Source organism: Centruroides vittatus, unplaced genomic scaffold (genome assembly GCF_030686945.1).
Source record: "Centruroides vittatus isolate TY-2023 unplaced genomic scaffold, ASM3068694v2 contig_231, whole genome shotgun sequence".
NCBI lineage: Eukaryota > Metazoa > Arthropoda > Arachnida > Scorpiones > Buthidae > Centruroides > Centruroides vittatus.
In genome coordinates, this window is record NW_027121445.1 from 51603 (window position 1) to 72142 (window position 20540).

The 20540-nt window shown below is 33.6% G+C and overlaps 1 protein-coding gene across 2 annotated transcripts; it reads left to right on the forward strand.

Annotated features, from left to right (window-relative positions):
- The first annotated feature begins 5613 nt into the window (after window positions 1–5613).
- Window positions 5614–10776, forward strand: LOC136971081 (uncharacterized). 2 transcript variants are annotated; one of them, XM_067265551.1, is made up of 4 exons: window positions 5614–6579; window positions 6647–6715; window positions 10444–10533; window positions 10666–10776. In XM_067265551.1, exons 1-4 carry the CDS (start codon window positions 5638–5640, stop codon window positions 10774–10776), a joined length of 1212 nt encoding a protein of 403 aa, XP_067121652.1. In that variant the 5' UTR covers window positions 5614–5637. The 2 variants fall into 2 exon arrangements, with proteins under 2 accessions (XP_067121652.1, XP_067121653.1); XM_067265552.1 differs by lacking the exons at window positions 10444–10533; window positions 10666–10776 and adding an exon at window positions 6908–6963.
- The last annotated feature ends 9764 nt before the right edge of the window (window positions 10777–20540 follow it).

The window sequence follows — 20540 nt, forward strand, 5'->3', positions numbered from 1 at the left end:
ACTGAATGCAACTGTTTCATATACTTGTATGTATAATGCAAAAATGTTAGTCATAATAGCTTGACTGTCACTTAGGATAATGTAAAAAGGGATAAGTAGGTTAAAATTATCAATTGTTGAAAAACCAGTTCAAAATTCTTACAGTTGAGCTAATTCAATCCATAAATACCAGAAATTATTGAAATTTAAGTAAATGTAATATCAAAAGTCTGTAGCTGTGTTTTTTGAAAACAATGCTGAAATTTTACTACTGGGCAGTTAAAACGCTGCTGGAATTATGGTGTAGCATTGTAATGGTTGGAAATGCTTACCTGATATCATCAAAAGAGTCCTTCAGCCTTGCTTTGTTGATCCTGCTGTTATTCAAAGCATTGTTGGAAGGCTTTTTATAGAAGAGTTTTAGTGGTCCTTTCTACTTGAAAGTTTTATATAGGTTGCTAAATGCAATTTGGAGGAAATTGTGCTGCAAGTGGTGGAGAGGGTGGTTTCTGCATCACAATAATGCACCAATTCACCAATCACTTGTGCAGAAATCCTTTGTTGATGAAAGACCTGTAATTGCCCAACAACTATTCCAGATCTCTTTCTCTAAGTGACTTTTAACTGTTCTCTATGCTGAAAATGGATGTCGAGTGGGTATATATTCATGAGTTCAGCCTCGCATTCAATTTTGCAGTCACGGTGGACAACAAATCGAACGTGATGGCCGAACTCACGAATATTCCAAAAGAAGCCTTCTGGCAATGTAGAATTGATGGGACAAGTGTGCTTGTGCCGAATTGTTCTATTTTGAAGGTGTTTGATAAATATTTGCATATCTCCTACAACTAGAGTGCCATGCCACAATTTTTGGAACTTTTTGACTGCTTGTATATTCTTATAATATAATGTACTATAAAACCCTAAAATATTTGAAATATAAAAAATAGTTAATTATCATGAAATTGGATAAAAATTATTAGAAAGCTAATTGAATATCTGAAAAGCTGTTTCATAATATCAATATTAATTTTCATAGTTTAAGAATGTATCAAATGTTGAGTCTATAAATTTTTCAATTACTATTTCAAAAAATTAAATAAAATTATTTCATTTTTATTTAAAAACTATGCAGAATTTTTGCAAGATGTTCTAATTGAATTAAACTTTTTCTGCCCTGTGTGCTCTAACGGACCCCTTTAGCAATCCCATTTTGGTTCTGCCAGATCCACAATGGGATGGCTGGGTGATGAGGAATGGAGCTGATACATTTACATATTATTGTTATAGGCTATGGTCAGTCTCACTATTGTTATTAATTATGCAAGATACAACACTAAATTTAGCCCAAAAACTTACAAAGACTGGCTTGAAGATGTTTATTGGAGGGAAAATGGACAAGTTAAAACACTATATTCCATTTCCAGTGTGTCCGAAGATACGTTTGTTCCCACACAAAAAACTCATGTCACATTTCATTATGTTAAAACTTTAAATAATGAAAATGATGTTAGTTTTAGGATGATGGTAATCTGCACTCAGCTTTTAACACAATCCATGGAATATAGGCAGGAAATAATAGTAATTTTATTTAAGACTAGCTCAGTTAAAACAGTGTGACACTGTACAAATGTATCATCTAAGTATCTAAAGAGACGAGGTGCTATCTGCATTTCAGAACAAGAAAGATTAAGTGTTACAGCAGCAGTTAATTAAGTGAATGTAATATATATTTTTGAAAATTATGTGTCTTCATAAGAATTATATTTAGTTTATGATTTTGTTAAATTTTTGCCAATAGATGTAATCAGCAAATTGAATGTACAGTAGTTAGAAATTAATACAATAATGCGGAACAACAACAGAGCCATCCATGTAGCTATGCAACGACTGATAAGTGTAGACACAGTAAATTACTTGCATTCCGTACTTTGACAAACAAATGTTCTGAGAGATAACATTCTAGAAGACAAATGCCTTGTATTCGATTGGACCATTCAGCATAAACCATGTCATTTTTAAATTCATTTTGTTATTGTAATGAAGAAATTTTCAGGAACGTTATTTACGAATTCTATAATGGTTTGTTTGTGTTTATTTTAGCTTTTGTCATTTTGTATCCTTTTGCCGTTTTCGTAGTTTGAATGCATTAAATAGTTATGATCCTGTGAAACTTATTTACCATCATTTCTTTTATAATGATGTTTAATGGTTATATCATGCATGACAACACTGGGACATTACTAAACTCAAACATAATTTATTAATTTGGTTTAATTTGATGGTATACGGTAATGCAATGAATGGAAATGTGAAGGAAGGATGCCTCTCGGGTGGACTTTTAACTGAAAATTGGTCTCTATTTACATATTAGATAAAGAAAACACCATGTGCCAAACTGTAGGTGAGATGAGAACCTGCGACCAATTAGGATTATTTTGTGGGTCTATCCACAATTATTTCAGTATTAATGAATGCCCGAAAAGAGAGCAAAAAATATTATTTTTTAGGATGAAGGAGAGATTTTTGTTACCACGAAAATAATACTGCTGCAGTGGCCAACGAAATAATTTCATAAAACAATAAAAGTATGTGGTTTAATCACCACTACATTTAACTCTTAAATGTAGCTTTGTATTCATTAAACCAGCGATTCTCAACCTTCTTAGTTCCGCGACTCCGAAATCTATATATATAAAAACGAATGTATGTCTGTCTGTGTGTCTGTCCTTCATGCATTACCACACTATTTATCCGATTGCCATGAAACTTTGGGAAGTTGTTTAATACACTCCCGCGAAGGTTTGTGGCATATGTGAAGACCACTATTTCCCCCCTTTCAAAAATATATTTATATATGGATTAAGGCTTTTATGTCCAACAGATGGCGCTAACTTCTGACAACCTAAGTTGGCTTTTCTGTGAGGCATTATGCTTTTCTGTTAGAATGGACTAAAGCAGATCATTTTCTATCTATCTATATAAATAAAATATAACGTTTGTTTGTTCCTACCGATTCCTTTTGAATTTTGACACAACGTTGCATTCGAATACGCAAGTGTTTGTATATAATATACACGTCTAAATTCCCCCTACTGGGGGGAGATGGACGGGATTAAGGCTTACCGTGAAGAACTCGGCTTCTATTATACTATTTTACATGCGGTTTTTTGCGTTTTTAATTGCGTTTTAATAGGTTACGTCAACAGAATATACACTAAAAAGGGATTTTTCGATATTCCCCAGCGGGGAAAGGGACAGGATTAAGGCTTACCGTGAAGAACTCTGCTTCTATTTATACTATTTTGCATGCGGTTTTTTGCGTTTTTAATTGCGTTTTAATAGGTGACGTCAACAGAATATACACTAAAAAGGAGTTTTTCGATATTCCCCAGCGGGGAAAGGGACAGGATTAAGGCTTACTGTGAAGAACTCTGCTTTTATTTATACTATTTTGCATGCGGTTTTTTGCGTTTTTAATTGCGTTTTAATAGGTGACGTCAACAGAATATACACTAAAAAGGGATTTTTCGATAATCCCTTGCGGGGGAGAGGGACAGGATTAAGGCTTACCGTGAAAAACTTGGCTTCTATTATACTATTTTAGATGCGGTTTTTTGCGTTTTTAATTGCGTTTTAATAGGTTACGTCAACAGAATATACACTAAAAATGGATTTTTCGATATTTCCCTGCGGGGAGAGGGACAGGATTAAGGCTTACTGTGAAGAACTCGACTTTTATTATACTATTTTAGATGCGTGTTTGATTGCGTTTTAATAGGGTACGTCAAGAGAATGTACACTAAGAAGGGATTTTTTGAAATTCCCCCCACGGGGGAGGCGTTATACATTTATAATAGATACATTTTGAGCCACAGCAACGCGTGGCCGGGTCTGCTAGTAGTAAATATAAATAATCTATACATATAAAAACGAATATATGTCTGTGTGTTTGTCCTTCATGCATTACCACACCATTTATCCGATTGGCATGAAACTTCGGGAAGTTGTTTAATACACTCCCGCGAAGGTTTGTGGCATATGTGAAGACTACCATTTCCCCCCCTTTCAAAAATATATTTATATATGGATTAAGGCTTTTATGTCCAACAGATGGCGCTAACTTCCGACGACCTAAGTTTGCTTTTTCTGTGAGAATGGACTAAAGCAGATCATTTTCTATCTATCTATATAAATAAAATATAACGTTCGTTTGTTCCTACCGATTCCTTTGAAATTTTGACACAACTTTACTTTCGAACACGCACGTGTTTTTATATAATATACATGTCGAAATTCCCTCCACTGGGGGGAGATGGACGGGATTAAGGCTTACCGTGAAGAACTCGGCTTCTATTTATACTATTTTATGTGCGGTTTTTTTTGCGTTTTTAATTGCGTTTTAATAGGTTACGTCAACAGAATATACACTAAAACGGGATTTTTCGATATTCCCCAGCGGGGAAAGGGACAGGATTAAGGCTTACCGTGAAGAACTCTGCTTCTATTTATACTATTTTGCATGCGGTTTTTTTGCGTTTTTAATTGCGTTTTAATAGATGACGTCAACAGAATATACACTAAAAAGGAATTTTTCGATATTTCCTTGCAAGGAAGAGGGGCAGGATTAAGGCTTACTGTGAAAAACTCTGCTTCTATTATACTATTTTATATGCGTTTTTGATTGCGTTTTAATAGGGTACGTCAACAGAATATACACTAAAAAGGGTTTTTTAGTGTATATTTTTTGATATAGGTTACGTCAAGAGAATGCACTGTACACTGAGAAGGGATTTTTTGAAATTCACCCCACGGGGGAAATGTTATACATTTATAATAGATACATTTTGAGCCTCAACAACGCGTGGCGGGGTCAGCTAGTAAATTAATGTTTTGCGACCCCCACCCAAAGGAATAATAACAGCAAGCCTTACTATTGCTTATTGAATTTTGACTGTAATTATAAATTAAATTCTTTTAAATATTGTATAATCACATTGCACTAATTTTATACATTAAGAAAATATATCCACGTATGGAGAAAATTTTAAATGGAAAAACAAATGCAACTATCACATTAATTTTTTTTTCTTTACATGTGTACCTATTGTAAGTAAAATGTTTATAAGTTTATAATAAATGATTTTTTCTCATAAAATGATTTCGTTTTTGTTTCACGACTCCCTTTAATATCAGGTTGAGAAACGCTGCATTAAACCATGTGTTTGCCAACATTTTAAGTACTTCCATACAAGGCTTATATAAGTCATAAATGTGATTACGAAATAAATGAAGCAGAAGGAATATTAATTTTAAGATGTATTAAGCAATATTGCAAGAATGCCACATCGATAGCATACTTAACAAGTAAAAGGTACAATATAGCATTGTCTGTTTTTCAAACTTTGTTTCATAAACTTTTATAGGATAATGAAATTTTCAATCTATTACTAAATCCATTAAACAAAATCAATTTCTCTTAAATTTATTAATTTATTGGAAAACAGCATTATCCTTTCGGTAATGTTAATCGATTGATGCAATTAACGTTTTATAGATAATATTCTAAATATAGAAAATAAAATCAATATTGTAAAACTATATTCCATTTTATGCAGAAAGTATTGAGAAAATTGTCATATACTCAATGCAGCAAAGATGTCTTCGGAGCCATCGAAACACATTTGTTTGAATTATCTGTTGAAACCTTACGTAAACAACGCTTTTATTTTTGGTTTCTATTTTCATATTACTTGTAATTGTGGAACCAACCAATCTTCTACCTTTGTACTGAAATTTTTAAAATGGTGTTATTGTCCAATCATCGAGTTCTTTTTCTGGGAACATTTCTTTCTCATGTTGTGGCAAACAATTCCTGTGTTAAGTCAAACTGCCCCTTGTGTCGCTTCGTATTCTGTGATCAAGAAAGGACTGACAACATTCAAAATGACTGGTATATTTTTGTCATTCTTGGGAGCTTCAACTTTTTCTGTAGTAAAACGAAACGCGATTTTCCTTGATATAAGATTGAGGCACTCATTTTTTCACGGTAAAATGGCACACGTGATAATAAATAACGTTTGTTTGCTTGTATCCGTTATCGTAATTGCATTTCAATTCAGTTTGGCAATACTCAATTTTTTCACTTTGTATCCATTGTGGCAGAAAGACAAACTGTATGAGTATGAAGAAATCTTCTGCTCTACGGAATATGGTATGTGGATTTCTTTTCTGATTTCAGAAATTGATTTTCTCTTCTTATTATTAGGGATAATTGGGTTCGTTACAGTGAAAGAATTTCAACAACTATCCAAAGAATTAATATTGTTAAGAAATTCTAATAATCTACATCTGAAATTAGAAGAATTCATGTTTCATCATCAAGAACTATGGGATTTCGTATCGATAATGAATAATAAACTGTACTTTCTCACTCTTGTTGTTCACATTTATCTCACATTCGGAACATGCTTTGCTTATTACGTGTATTTGTTTTCAGGCATAGATAAAGCCTTAGAGTTTATATTACTCAGTTTGATCATGATGGGTACTACAATTTGTATCATTTATGGATTTCTTGTGTGTTGCATCGCCTTTACGGTACGTAAAACTTAAGATACTTTTCATTAAATATAGTAAATTTCTAATCCCTTATTATAATTTTTAGATGGAAAATACTTTTCAAGATATTCGACGGTACGCTGGTTTCAATCTGTCACTACAAATGAAATTGAAGGTATGTAAGAAAATTATCTACTCCTCAATTCACTGTTTCAGTATGTTCATGTAGACTCTTAGTCAAGTGCTGTATGACTATACGGAATTACTTCTTTAGAGTTATTAGTTCCTATTATTGATAGTTAGATCGAGTGGCAGATGTGGTTACTATTTTGGAGATCCGGTAATTGAAAATCCCTGTAATTTTTAGGTTGTGGTCTGTCTTGAATACGTCGATCTCCATCTGTCAGCATCGTAGGTGTAGTACAGGCTTGGTCTAGTAGAACCTACGATAAGTTTAAGAAAGGCCCTATTATTAATAGTTTTAATTTGGAAAGAGTTGAAAAAATATATAATTGTATGTATAATTGAAAATTGTATAAGTTTATATTACTGTAATAGGAGAAAATACGACTATCTCAGGACGGGATGAAGACAAAGAAACGAAATTTGGTACGGTAGCTTGTATATAAGGGGGCATTGATGAGATTAAATTTTCGTTGTGAAAGGTCAAGGGAATGGAGAGATAGAGGGTTTTTTAGGTGTCATATCTCGCGAGGGTTATAATGTTGACAAGGAATGCATGAAGTCAAATGTAAGTCGCTTCCTGCACGCACGTGTAGAAGCGTCATCTAGTGGTCGGAAAATATGACATGCATTAAAACGGTAATTTTGAAAGGTAAATGTTATCGCTAACTAGATACACAAAAAGTTTTCTTTTTAAAACGTGGAACAGCAGTGATCGATATTGATGGCTTTACGATCCATTCTCTCCTTCATCTTCCTATCGTTAGTACGAAATTTCGATCTCTAAATGGAGAAGCTGCACAGAGATTCCAGATTGAGATGAAGTCGCTCAAATTCATCATCATCGATAAAATGTCAATGATTGGTGCAAGAATGCTTTACATGATCGAGAGAAGATTGAAGGAGATAAACCCCGAGAAAGATGAACCGTTTGGTGAATTCTTTATCTATTTGTTTGGTGATTTTCGTCAGCTTCCTCCTGTTAAAGATACTCCTCTCTACTCGAGTGTTTTTACAATGTAATGTCCAAACAAGGTCCCTACCTTGTTGGGACATTACATTACATTCCCATTTGATTCTTTTGAGAAGTTCTTTGACCTTAGTAATTCTCATAGACAAAATAGCGCAGATAGTTCCTTCACAGATGTCTTACAACATCTAGCTTCGGGTGATTTCTCTGATACAGATCTGACCATTCTGACGACAAGAAATCGAGCATATTTATCCAGAGTGAACTTGATCAGTTCCAAACGGCAGTAGAGCTATATCCAACAAACGAGCAAGTTAAACAAAGCAACGAAGACTACTTGCACTCAACTGGATGCTCTCTTGCTTATATAGCATCTGAAAACACTCCAGATATTGCCCCGCCTTCGTCCAAAGATGACTCAGCTCTTGGTCTCTCCAAGTATTTGAATCTCTCAGTTAATGCCAGAATCATGCCAAGAGTCAACTTATGGGTGCAAGGAGGTCTCGTCAATGGTTCACTAGGAACTATACGCTACATTATATACGCTCCTAATGCTCGCCCTCCAGCTCTTCCTCTGTTTATTTTAGTGGAATTCGATAGCTATCAGGGACCTTTCATCTATGGTAATCTGTTTCCAATAATCCCCATAACGCGCTCTTCGAACGATGGCAGTATATTGCGATCTCGTAGATAGTTTCCCCTTACCTTAGCATACTCGATGACTATACATAAATCAAAGGGATCAACTCTTCCAAAAATCAAAATATAGGGAAAAAGAGACAGCTATCGGTCTTACCTATGTTACATTGAGTCGAGTGAAAAAAATAACTGACTCAGTATTTTTAAAGAGTTACAGTAAAGATCGCTACGAGTCAATCTGTAATACCCTATTCACACTGTACATTTTAAGCGGGATTAAGATTTAAGCAGAATTAAGTTAAGTCGCATTGTCAAAAACAAGATTAACTACTAGTTCACACTTGGTAATTAAAGCGAATTATTCGCTTAGCCCTCAAGTGGGTGTACTCAATATTACGTTTTAAATAAAATCAAACTTTTGCTTATTTTTCATAAATCATCATGAATTAATTTATATTTAGTAATTTAAAATATAAATAACTTATTTAGAATGCATAAGACGTTAGTTAGGAATTATTAACATTTATTATCAGTGATGTCGTTGTCGTTGGCAGCACGATTCTCTCAACGTTTATATTACTTTGGTGATAGAACTGTGATAAGAATGGATTTTTGACATAAATTCATATATATATATATATATATTTGTAAACAAGAAATTTATATTATTATTTAAACTTCATGTACCGAAGCAGCGTATACATGCTAACAGAGAAGAATATCGTTTGTTCGAACATTTGTACATCTGCTTCCGCCATTATTTTTGAACTTGTGGCGGACATCGGGGAAAGCTTGAAGCGACTTAAGCTTCTTTGAGAAAGTGATTTGAGCTGAGCCGGTTGTTGGTAGTTGAACCGGTTTAACGTTAAGTCAGTCCCGTTCATATTTCGTACCTTAAGCTGGCTTAAAATATACAGTGTGAATAGGATACAAGTCCAAGGCCCATAGTGATAGACAGAATTTCGTAAGACGTTGGCGTAGCAATTAATTAATGGCTTATTCTGACCTTATATTTGTACTGTACCTTTAAATGATCCAATGGAAATCAAATACAGTCGACTCCGCATAAATCGACACCCGGATAACTCGTCACCGTAGGTTAATTAGTCAATTTTCTGTGTTCTCGGCCGACTTACATAGGCAATAATGTTATTAATGTTAAAAAACTCGTTTTACTCGACATCGTTTAACACGTCACCACTGGGTAAATCAACATACTTTTTCTGTTTCACACTCTTTAGACGTCTGATAAGTCGACTCCCCTCTGAAAAATGAGTTCACACCACACAGCTTATTGTACGGTGTGAACTCATTTTTTCAGGCGGGGAGTCGACTTATCAGAATTCTAAAAAGTGTGAAACAGAAAAAGTATGTTGATTTATCCAGTGGTGACGAGTTAAACGATGTCGAGTAAACCGAGTTTTTGAAGGTTAATAACATTAATGCCTATGTAAGTCGTCCGGGAACACAGAAAATTGACTAATTAACCTACTGTGACGAGTTATCCGGGTGTCGACTTATGCGGAGTCGATTGTATATTGTTGAGAACGAATGATTCTTTTTTCCCTCATAATCTAGAAAATAAAGGTGCGAGCAGCTTCGTTCCGACTACACGCTGATACAGCGTTACTTAACTAGTGTAACTAAACTTGTCTTTGTAGGCTACTTTTGAGCTCTGGTTAGCTCTTCCACAGAGGCAGAAGCGTTTATGGTTTTCAAACTATTTTAATTACAATTTTATGTAAACTTTCAAATTTTTAAACATTGCCGCTTTGATGTTTTCTGCACTCTGGAAAGCAGCATAGAATTATTTGATACATCGTTATAAGAATTTTTGTAAAACGTTAATTATTTTGAAAAGTACATTAATTTTTAAGTCACAAACAGCGAGGACCACCAGTGGCCAAAGAATAAAACCATTGAACATTGGTGACTGGTCGGGGATTCGCACCTCACAAATGGGCCACCTGGAGCTATCTGAGTTTTCTTTACGTGTCTAAATACCGAAATAAATCAAAGTTCCTTTAGAAAGTCCTCCCGGGAGCAGCTGGCCCATGTGTTTCGTTGCCATATCCACGAAACTAACTTACACGATATTATTTTTAATCTAGATTTTAAATTTTATGAAGAGATTTGGGACAGTAGCATTAATTCTTTCGATTGGAGGAGTATTGGATGTTACCAAGAGATTTCCATTTCAGGTGAGTTATTCAACAAATTTGTGCATATAAATGATTAGTTAATATTTCCATATATTTATAATACACTACTAGGATATAAAACTTTCAATACTTTAGAAAACACAAAGAAGAACCGAAATTTTCTCTTTTCAGTTGGTTAAAACTTTACATTCCATATTCTCGGGATTGTTGAAGCTAAGAGATGTCTCTCATGAAAGAAGACGATGCGATGAAATTTCTGTTCACAATAGAACAGTATTTTGAATTTCATCATCGAGAAACGCTTGATCACAGTATTATAGTTACATTATTATTCAAAATTTGTAATTTTACTCGATTGTACTATAAGCAAGTATACGGAAATTCAAATTTTCCGACTTTTGGAGGACCCAATTTGGCACAATTCTAGGTCCGAATGACACGGTTGGGACTTTAACAGAACTGTAGAACATACTGATAGGAACAAAAAAAGTCTAATGAACCATGGGTGTACGAGCGCGCCTTCGCGAGATATAGGCCCCCCAAAATGACTATATGGCAGCGAACATGGCGGCCCGACTGACCTCTTGTACGGGTGCCACCACACGCCGCCATGTGCTAAACTAGTGATCGATTCACGGTAGTTCTTGAACAAAGTAAAAAAAATGGGGGGAACGTCTACTAAAGGCAATTTTAACGGCACTCCCGTAAAATCGTAAAAAAAATATTGGGTCACGTGACCCGGCTTTTTTGCTCGCGAATCCGCATAACTGTAGGCGCAACTTTCGAGGGCTATATCTCGCGAACGCGCACATATACAGGTATGGTTCCTTTGACTTTTTTGCTCCCCCAGGGGGGTTCGACAATTTGCCCCCCTCCCCACCGCGTCATTCGATCCTAGAATCTTGCCCTAAATTTTTTTCAACTTTAAACCATTTACTAAAAATGAAATAGAATTAGAATTAAAAGGTTAAAAAACCAAACCAGTTTTTTGTAGAGAGAAGAACACTTTTTATTACTTCGTATTTATCCCTAAATGCATTTCGCCAGAGCACTGGTCTCTTCAGTAGGGCTTCTAAATATACAATGTAGTTCAAATTGACAACTGTGATAAACGTCCATTGTAATCTCGTATTCCGCGTTTACAACTTTTATATCCGACAAGGTTTACCAGCATTCCGCTGGCACCACGCCGTTATTCAAATCTTCACAGTTACTTTGCATAACAATTGCAAAGCGTTCTTTAAATTTTCTTTTAACCATATTTGTTTTTTTTTGTATACAATCTTTATTAATATTAATTTGACAGATATTAGCATTACAATGTAAAAATACCGGAGAAGTATTAACCTTCAATCGTACTGCGGCGAGATGTTCTGATAGTCTGACCTTTAACTTTGATATTTCTCATATAAACCTCTAATATACGGAAAGGATACATACCTTTTAATTTCTTAACTTGATATCTATTTAATATGAAACTACCATACTACTTTTTCAACAAGTTCCCTTGGTATCCATTCAACAAATACTTCTTGTTGACTGTTTTGACTTCTTTTTCTTTCACATTAGGTTTTGTTGTTCTGGAAAAAAAATCTTACTTATCTCCATCAAATATACTGTAATTTAGAATTATTTATAAAAAAAATCTTTACAGGCCATTTCAAATTCGGAATTTAGTATAAAAAATGGGGATGTTTTGATATCAAAACTAGAGAAAGGAGATATGCAACCAGATCATAAATTACTGAGTTTAGATATAGTGTCAATGTATCCTTCTATTAATAAAGAAATGATAGTGCAAAGTTTATGTAAGTATAATGTAATATAAATAAATAACGACTAACCCGTTACAAAGCTACACATCCACAAGAGCCGAATTATCGGGCTAGAGTTGGTTATAATAAATAAATAATTAATAAGACAATTTGGCACTAGAGCTCGGCGTTAGGCGCCATCTCTTACTAAACTTAATAATTATAATTAAATTAAATAAATAATTTTAATAATTTGGAACTGGAGGAAAAGAAATCGGCCCGAAGCGGGACTCGAACCCGCAACTTCTGCTATCCGTGCAGACACGTTACCAGTTACGCTACCCGGACCTTGCCGGGGTTGCGATGGCCGGTTGAGTGCCTTGGGAGGACGTGGGCACTGGATGTGTCCCCAGCCGGCATTGTAATGACCGTCGATGGTCGTCGTGTTAGCTTATATATACTGGAGGAGGCGATCGGACCGAAGGTCCGGGTAGCGTAACTGGTAACGTGTCTGCACGGATAGCAGAAGTTGCGGGTTCGAGTCCCGCTTCGGGCCGATTTCTTTTCCTCCAGTTCCAAATTATTAAAATTATTTATTTAATTTAATTATAATTATTAAGTTTAGTAAGAGATGGCGCCTAACGCCGAGCTCTAGTGCCAAATTGTCTTATTAATTATTTATTTATTATAGCCAACTCTAGCCCGATAATTCGGCTCTTGTGGATGTGTAAGTATAATGTTCCAAATTATTTGATAGACCTTATTAGTTTCAAGTTGGATAAAAACTATTTTACAGTAAATGGAAAATATTATCGCCAGAAAGATGTTATCTCTATGGGTTCCGTTATTGGCCCATTGGAATTTTTATGATAGAGATGGACAAAACTTTATCAATATTGACAGGAATAGAGTTTTTTGAAAGGTATGTTGACGATATAATAATCATATATAATAGTAAGATAACATCACCCAACCAAATACTGGAACAAGCAAGAAAAATTAATTTATATACCGTATTAAGTTTGCTCATGAGACTGAAAAACATAATAAAATAAATTATCTAGATATAACAATTGAACGTTTTAGTAATCACCTTGAATATTGTAAGTATGAAAAACGGTGTAATGCCAAATCATATTGTCCAGCATGCCAAAAACGGAACATACAGTCAAACCTGTTTTTATACGGTCTTTTTTTGTGCGATTTTTTATTTCTGCTATTTTTTATGCGATTTTTTATTTGTGCGGTACAGTTGGCGACTAGTCTCGTGCGTTTTGTCATGTCTCACGTTGACTTATTATAGCTAAATAAACTTATTATAGCATAAATGAACTTATTATAGTAATATTATTGCATGAATATGCGAAAAATGAAATAATTTATTTTTAAGTCAAAAATACACCACCTGGACAAAAATATGTAAAACAGACGATAGACAAGACGATGCAGTCAAGTGCTGACATCTGTTGTCAATAAATTCTACGTGTGTTTTAATTACGTTAATTAAACCTTCAAAGTGCTTTCACATTCCTGGACTATTAAGGTAGATTCATTTCAAAGCGTAAATTGAAGGTAAATGTACTGTATTATTTTTTCTAGTTAGATATAAAATTTTAGGATTTTTATTTTATGTTTAGACATAATCCCTGAAAATGAATAAGGGCAAAAACAAAGCGAAGAGGAAGGTAATTTCCTTAGAAACTAAGACTACTGTACGATTTTAAAACGAGTTATTTTCTATGTGAGACTTTTTTTATGCGGTCCCTATTCACCGCGTAAAAACAGGTTTGACTGTATATATTTAAATGATCAAATAAAATTGATAAAATATGCAAAAAGTAATTTTAGTATTACTTTATTTTATTGGTAATTTTTTTATTCTGTTCTATTTTAACGCGTGCAAAGAAGTGACCGATCACATGGTCAACACGTGTTTAATCACTTCCGATTGTGATGTTAACTTGAAAACAAACTCATCATACAAATCAAGTTAACAAGATAGAAAATTCAGTTAGTGGAATGTCAAACTAGAGATCAAGCAAATCAGGATTTGTGGTCGAAGTATCGAAAAGGAAGATTAACTGCATCTCTGTTTGGTCGCATTCTTAGATGTAAAACTTTTCAAAAATTTGCAGTTTCGTGAAGAACCTGAATATTACGCACAAACACAAGGACAGATGGGGATTGCAAAAGTCAAGGAGTGTTTTTTTTATGTTACAGTGTAACATACAAAAAAAACACCTTTGTATGTTACATTAACATACAAAAGTGTAACATTAACACTGTAACATACAAAAATGATGTACAGTACATGTACAAAAAATTAATTTTAACTTGGTTTTCTGGCAACATGCAGTGCAAAAACTGTCATCGTTTTATTTATTACATAGTGAAACTGAAACATTTTTAGAATGTGTTTAAAAAGTTCGGAACAGATGTTGTTTACTTGGGCAAGCAAGGAAAAAAACCGGAAGTACCAAGGGTCCAAGATGTTTTGGTGCTGGTGCTGCCACCTGTCGTGATGAATACGGTCAATACAAATAAACTGTGAAATATAAAGCAAAAATATTTGCAAAAGCTTAAGCATTTACTTATAGAAATATAAAATAAAATTAGTAGATAATAGGTAATTTTTTAAAGAATGGATAAAGTTTTTATAGTCTAAAATTTTCCTTATAGAAAATGACTCTATATAGAAAATTACCATAAAATAAAACGATAATCATATTGTATTTTACAATAGAAAAAAAATACATTAATTATTTTCATAATATTTTTTAAAATCAAGTGAATTTACATCGAAATTACTTATCGCTCATCAATTTTCATGGAAATCAAATTCAAAAATCGATAATAAATGTACATTAAAAAGCTCAAAATTTCATAATTTTGAAGTGTTTTTCTTATTGTTAACACAGTAGACTCTCGCTCATCAAGCCTATTAACCAAGAATATCGTCCAGTATGATGACGTATGCGCTTTTCTTTCCATGAAAAAATGTTAATAATGTCATATCTTTTTTACCTGTTTACTTGAGTTTTATTTCTATTTACAGATTTGAATGTACGCATTAATATTATTTCCCCTCTTCTCGCCAAATCGAATGGATTTAGGCTGACACATTCTTACTCAATAGGCATTCCCTCTATACATCCTTCTGTACAAAAAATGGTTGAATTTTCGAGAGTCTACTGTATTTTCAATGGAATTTGTATACTACTCGTGCTACAGTAGACCATAGAATCGTACTTAACAGTTCTATGGTTACATAACGGAAACATTAATCATACCAGATAATTGAATAATGTATTTAGAAGAACTGACACCGTAAAGACATCAATCAAGTTTTAAGAAACAATATAATAATAGAACAATCGTTTACCTTGAGTATGTCGCTGATTATACGTGACGAATGTTAACCATTCGTCTAACAGCCATAACTCATTTTACATTGCTGAAAATTTCACCTAGAAGAGTGGATTTCACGAAATATAAGAGAAAGTAAGAATTTACTTCTATAGTTATTAATTCGTTGAATTAAAGTGTAATTAATACTATAATAATTTAAATTATCTTGGATCTAGAGGTGCAGTTTTGTCAGAATAGTGCACAGTTTTACGTCAAGTAGACGTCATTCGTGTAGTTTTTTTAATACAAAAGCGTAAAAATGACGTCAAGTTGACGTACAGTGGGCCCGCTTCTTAGCGATAATGGTTTTAAATTAACTGACGGTGGTCCTTATATTTAGTACACACTACGGAATTGCGAGGAAAACAAGAAAAATTCAATTTACAACTCAACAATTCTCATACAATTGCGCAGTAATCGTCAATTAAAGTAAGTAAGGATTTTGACATATTTAATGAATTAAAATGATTTAGAAAATTGAAAATGACCAATTAACGAACAAAATTAATTTCGTAAAGAGTATTTTAAGTTAAGTTTTCATAATTTGGCAATAAGAGAATTCCGGAATTGTTCACAAAACTTCATTACTCAATCATGCAATTGAAAACTTGATAAATTCTGAAATAAGTATATTTAAAATAAAGAATATTTAGAAAAAATTCAGCTTAAATACTAATATTAAGGGTGTTTTTGAAATGTTTTGCCAAATTTCATAGATTTATACACAGGGTTTGTTTAAGGAGAATTGCGGAAGGAGCATATAACCCCTCTATAATATTTGTAAAAACTCAGTAAGCATTATTGTTTCTATGTATATACAGTATATAAATTGACCGAGCAATCCCCGAGAATATTTTCTAAAAGAAACACTGCTTATACAAGAGTAAATCCAGGATAAAAGTCGAGGGACGTTTTCTGGTCTGAAGCATCAAACTGTAGTGAAGTTTATTTCCATGCTTTAAATTTAACTATTTAATGAATTAGCAATTAAATAGGCTTATTACACAGCCCATTTTTAAACAATCTTTTCTATTCTTTCTAAACTGGCAATTAAATTAATTGTAATTTCACGGCTTATAAATTACATAGACATTATACGTTTTATATTTTATTTATTTATTTTATTTATTCAAGCATTCTGGTACAAAGACCCTGATGCGGGGATAGAACAAAACAAAGTATACATAATCTTATAAAATAACAAAACATATTTCACAAATATATTCATCAATTGTAATAATTTAAAATTATAATTGCAAAATTTATAAACTAAATCCAAATCAGAATCAGAAAATAAAACTTAAAGAACTACTTGGGAGAACTATCCGAAAAAAGAAATTAGCAACCAACAAAGCTAAAACTTACCTAGAAAAAGAAAAAAACAGCAATTCAAACCAATTGTTCAAAAGAAAATCGGATAGTCTCCCAAGCAGTCCAAGCAGCCACAGATTAAATAGTAGGCAGATTACGCCCCGAAACGTAATTTACATAAATAAGCACAGCTTTCGCTTTAAGCCTAAAAAAGCAATGAAAAAGAAATCGAAAATCAAATATACAATAAACATTATGAAATAATCAATTTAACCCTCTTTATGAAAATAAATACCTTAAAGAATAAATCAAAATCAGAAATAACTTTTTTAAACTGATTAAATGAAAAATTGGGAACCCCAAAAGTCTCCTCACGTAATTTTGACAAAAGAGGACAAACAGCAATAATATGAAATGCATCCAATGGTAAGTCCGCCACACCACATATGCAAATGTCCCTTCTGTAATTACATAAAAAACTTAATGAATTACATCTTATTTGCATTAATACGGCCATAACATTAGAAGAAAAATTACTATTATAAATAGAACAATCAAAAAAAGGTTTATTCAAACTCTTATACCATTCACAATAAGAACTTAATAATATGCCATGATTCAACTTCAAAATATAATTATCAAAATTATTTAACTTTAATAAATAAACACTATTAAAATCCTGTAACAAATTATCAAAATCGATTCCATTCCTTGAACAACTAGCCCACCAATACTTCGACAAAGGCAACTGAACATGTTTCACAACATAACGTAAACAAATCTTACTAAGGCGTTCTTCATTTAAACTCAACGTTCTAAAAATCCAATTAACAGATTTGTTCAGGATCAAACAAGACAAAGGAATCAATGAACATTCCATAGACACTAGATAACTAGGAGTACACCTTGGAAGCCCATACATTCTCTTAACAAAAGTAGTTAATACCGTATCCAAACTCTCCGCCTGAAACCCCCACACCTCCGAAGCATAAAGGAGAGATGAGCCCACCACGGCATTAAATAACCTTAACCGATCCTTCAAATTACACAACTTAGCAGACTGACACATATGAATAACTTTGTCCATTTTTATCTCAGCATTAACTTGACAAGACCTCACATGTGTATTAAAATAACCATTACTTTTAAAAATTACACCTAAATACTTATATTGAGATACAACCGAGATTGGAACACCTCGAAACCACCATTTGTCAGCCTTAGAAGCCTTACCACCATTTCGAAAAACCACAATTTTTGATTTAGCAAGATTCAATTGTAAACTATTATCGCTTAAATAATTATCCAGAAGGTCAATCGACCTCTGTAATGACCTCGGAGAATCCGCCACAATTACCACATCATCCGCATACGCTAATACTTTAACAGACACCCCACCAACAACTATACCATCTCCGCCGGAATCATCAATACAATTTAATAAATCATTTAAAAATAAACTAAAAAGAATAGGGCTTAAGATACAACCCTGTTTAACACCCTTATCAGAAAAGAAAGGCTGAGAACAAAAATTCCTCCATTTAATCCTAACATTCGAACCACTATATAACTCTGCCAATAAGGATACAAACTTAAAACTTAATCCAAACTTTAATAATTTCCTCCATAATAAATCCCTATCAACAGAATCAAATGCTGATGCTAAATCTATAAAAAAAGCATAAACCTTACGCCGTTTCCTACTTAGTGTCTTAGAGATAACAGTATGCAAAATAAAAATATTATCAACAGTAGAGTAACCTGCACGGAAACCAGCCTGACTCTCTGACAGAATATCTCTCAAATTCAACCAACTAATTAACCTGTAATACAAGACTCTACAAAAAATCTTAGAGACACAACACAACAACGAAATACCTCTGTAATTAGTAAGCACCGACCTTGAGCCACCCTTAGGCACCGGAACCAATAAAGAACTCTTCCATTCATCTGGAATAACACCAGTTCTCAGAACCTTATTAAAATTATCTAATAAACAGAGAAAAGCACTATCAATTTTCCAAAATTCAGTAGGAATACCATCTATTCCAGGAGCACCGCCAACAGTCGACTTACTTAAAACGACTCTAAATTCCTCCTCCGAGATGCAAGAATCCAATATTTCGTTTGACCAAGTCACACAATCATTAAAAACCACTAAATCAACATCATATGGACTTTCAGAGCCATAAAGGGAGAAAAAATAACTAAACCAATCAAATAAACTAATATTAACCTTAGCATAATTTCCTCTTGCTTTACATAAATTCCAAAATAATCTATTATTTTTATAAAAATTTTTAACATTTTGTAACCTTTTACAAAATTCTTTCTTCTTTGCTAAACATAATTTTTTTACCAAACTTCGGTATAACACAAAAACTCTCCTCTGAGCCGGCAAACCATTTTTCTTGAACTCTAACCAAGCTCTATTTCTGGCTCTAATCATTAATCGACAATCCAAGTCAAACCAATCATTAATTCCAACCATAGTCTTTTTCCTTTGAGTCAATCCTTTCACTTTGGCAAAATCCAATATCACCTTACTTAGCTCCAACAAAGATAAATTGGGAGTCTGCTCCAAGCAACGCCACAAATCAGCGGACAACGACTCCAACTGACCACTGTCCCAGAAAATCCTCTGGTAACAAGTACCAGAACCGCCCAAAGAATCTATGGCACGATCTTCCAAATAAAGTACTATCGGGCAGTGATCGGACCAAAAACAACTCTCTACTCTAAAACATTTAATACAGTTCCACACAGAAGGAGTAACCATTCCCAAATCAATTACTGAGGACCCTCGGTTAGAAACAAAAGTAAACTCTCCCGCTTCATCACCAGAAGCACGACCATTTAAAATTATTAGATCATTATCTGCACAATACTCAAGAACTTTCAGTCCTCTCACATTCATATTTACATCTTTGGAGGCTCTACTTCTCTTATTAACAGCAATACCACTACTATCACATATATTTGTCGAAATCACATTATCGTTACCAGTCCGTGCATTAAAATCACCCAACCAAATCCAATTCGATTCGTCGACCTCAAACCTGGACAGTACATCAAAAATTTCTTGCCACCTTTGTTCCTGCATATAAACAAAACCAATATTAAACTCTCCTAATGGTAGCAGAATATTAATCAATACAATATAACTATCCCTATAAATAATATTAAATTTCAAAGATGATTTAATGCAAAGCAACCAACCAGCCATAGGTCTACCCCTACTGTGAGCCCTCAAAGCATCACCAACAATACAATGATATTCTCTTAATTCCTCCCAATAGCATCTGCTCCCACCCTTAATAAACCAAGTTTCCGATAAAAAGACCACATCATACTTCAATAAATAATTCCAAAAAGACCGCGGTTTATTACCAATCCCAGCACAATTCCACGCCATGATAGAAAACACAGAAGACATTACTGGTTGCTATGAGATCGGCACCACCTTAGCTGATACTTCATCGACTTTATACCGAACTCCATCTACCAGTAACTTATCATAACTTAACCGGACACTTCTTGCTCCTTCTTCCCTTTTTTTCTTCCCAAATACTC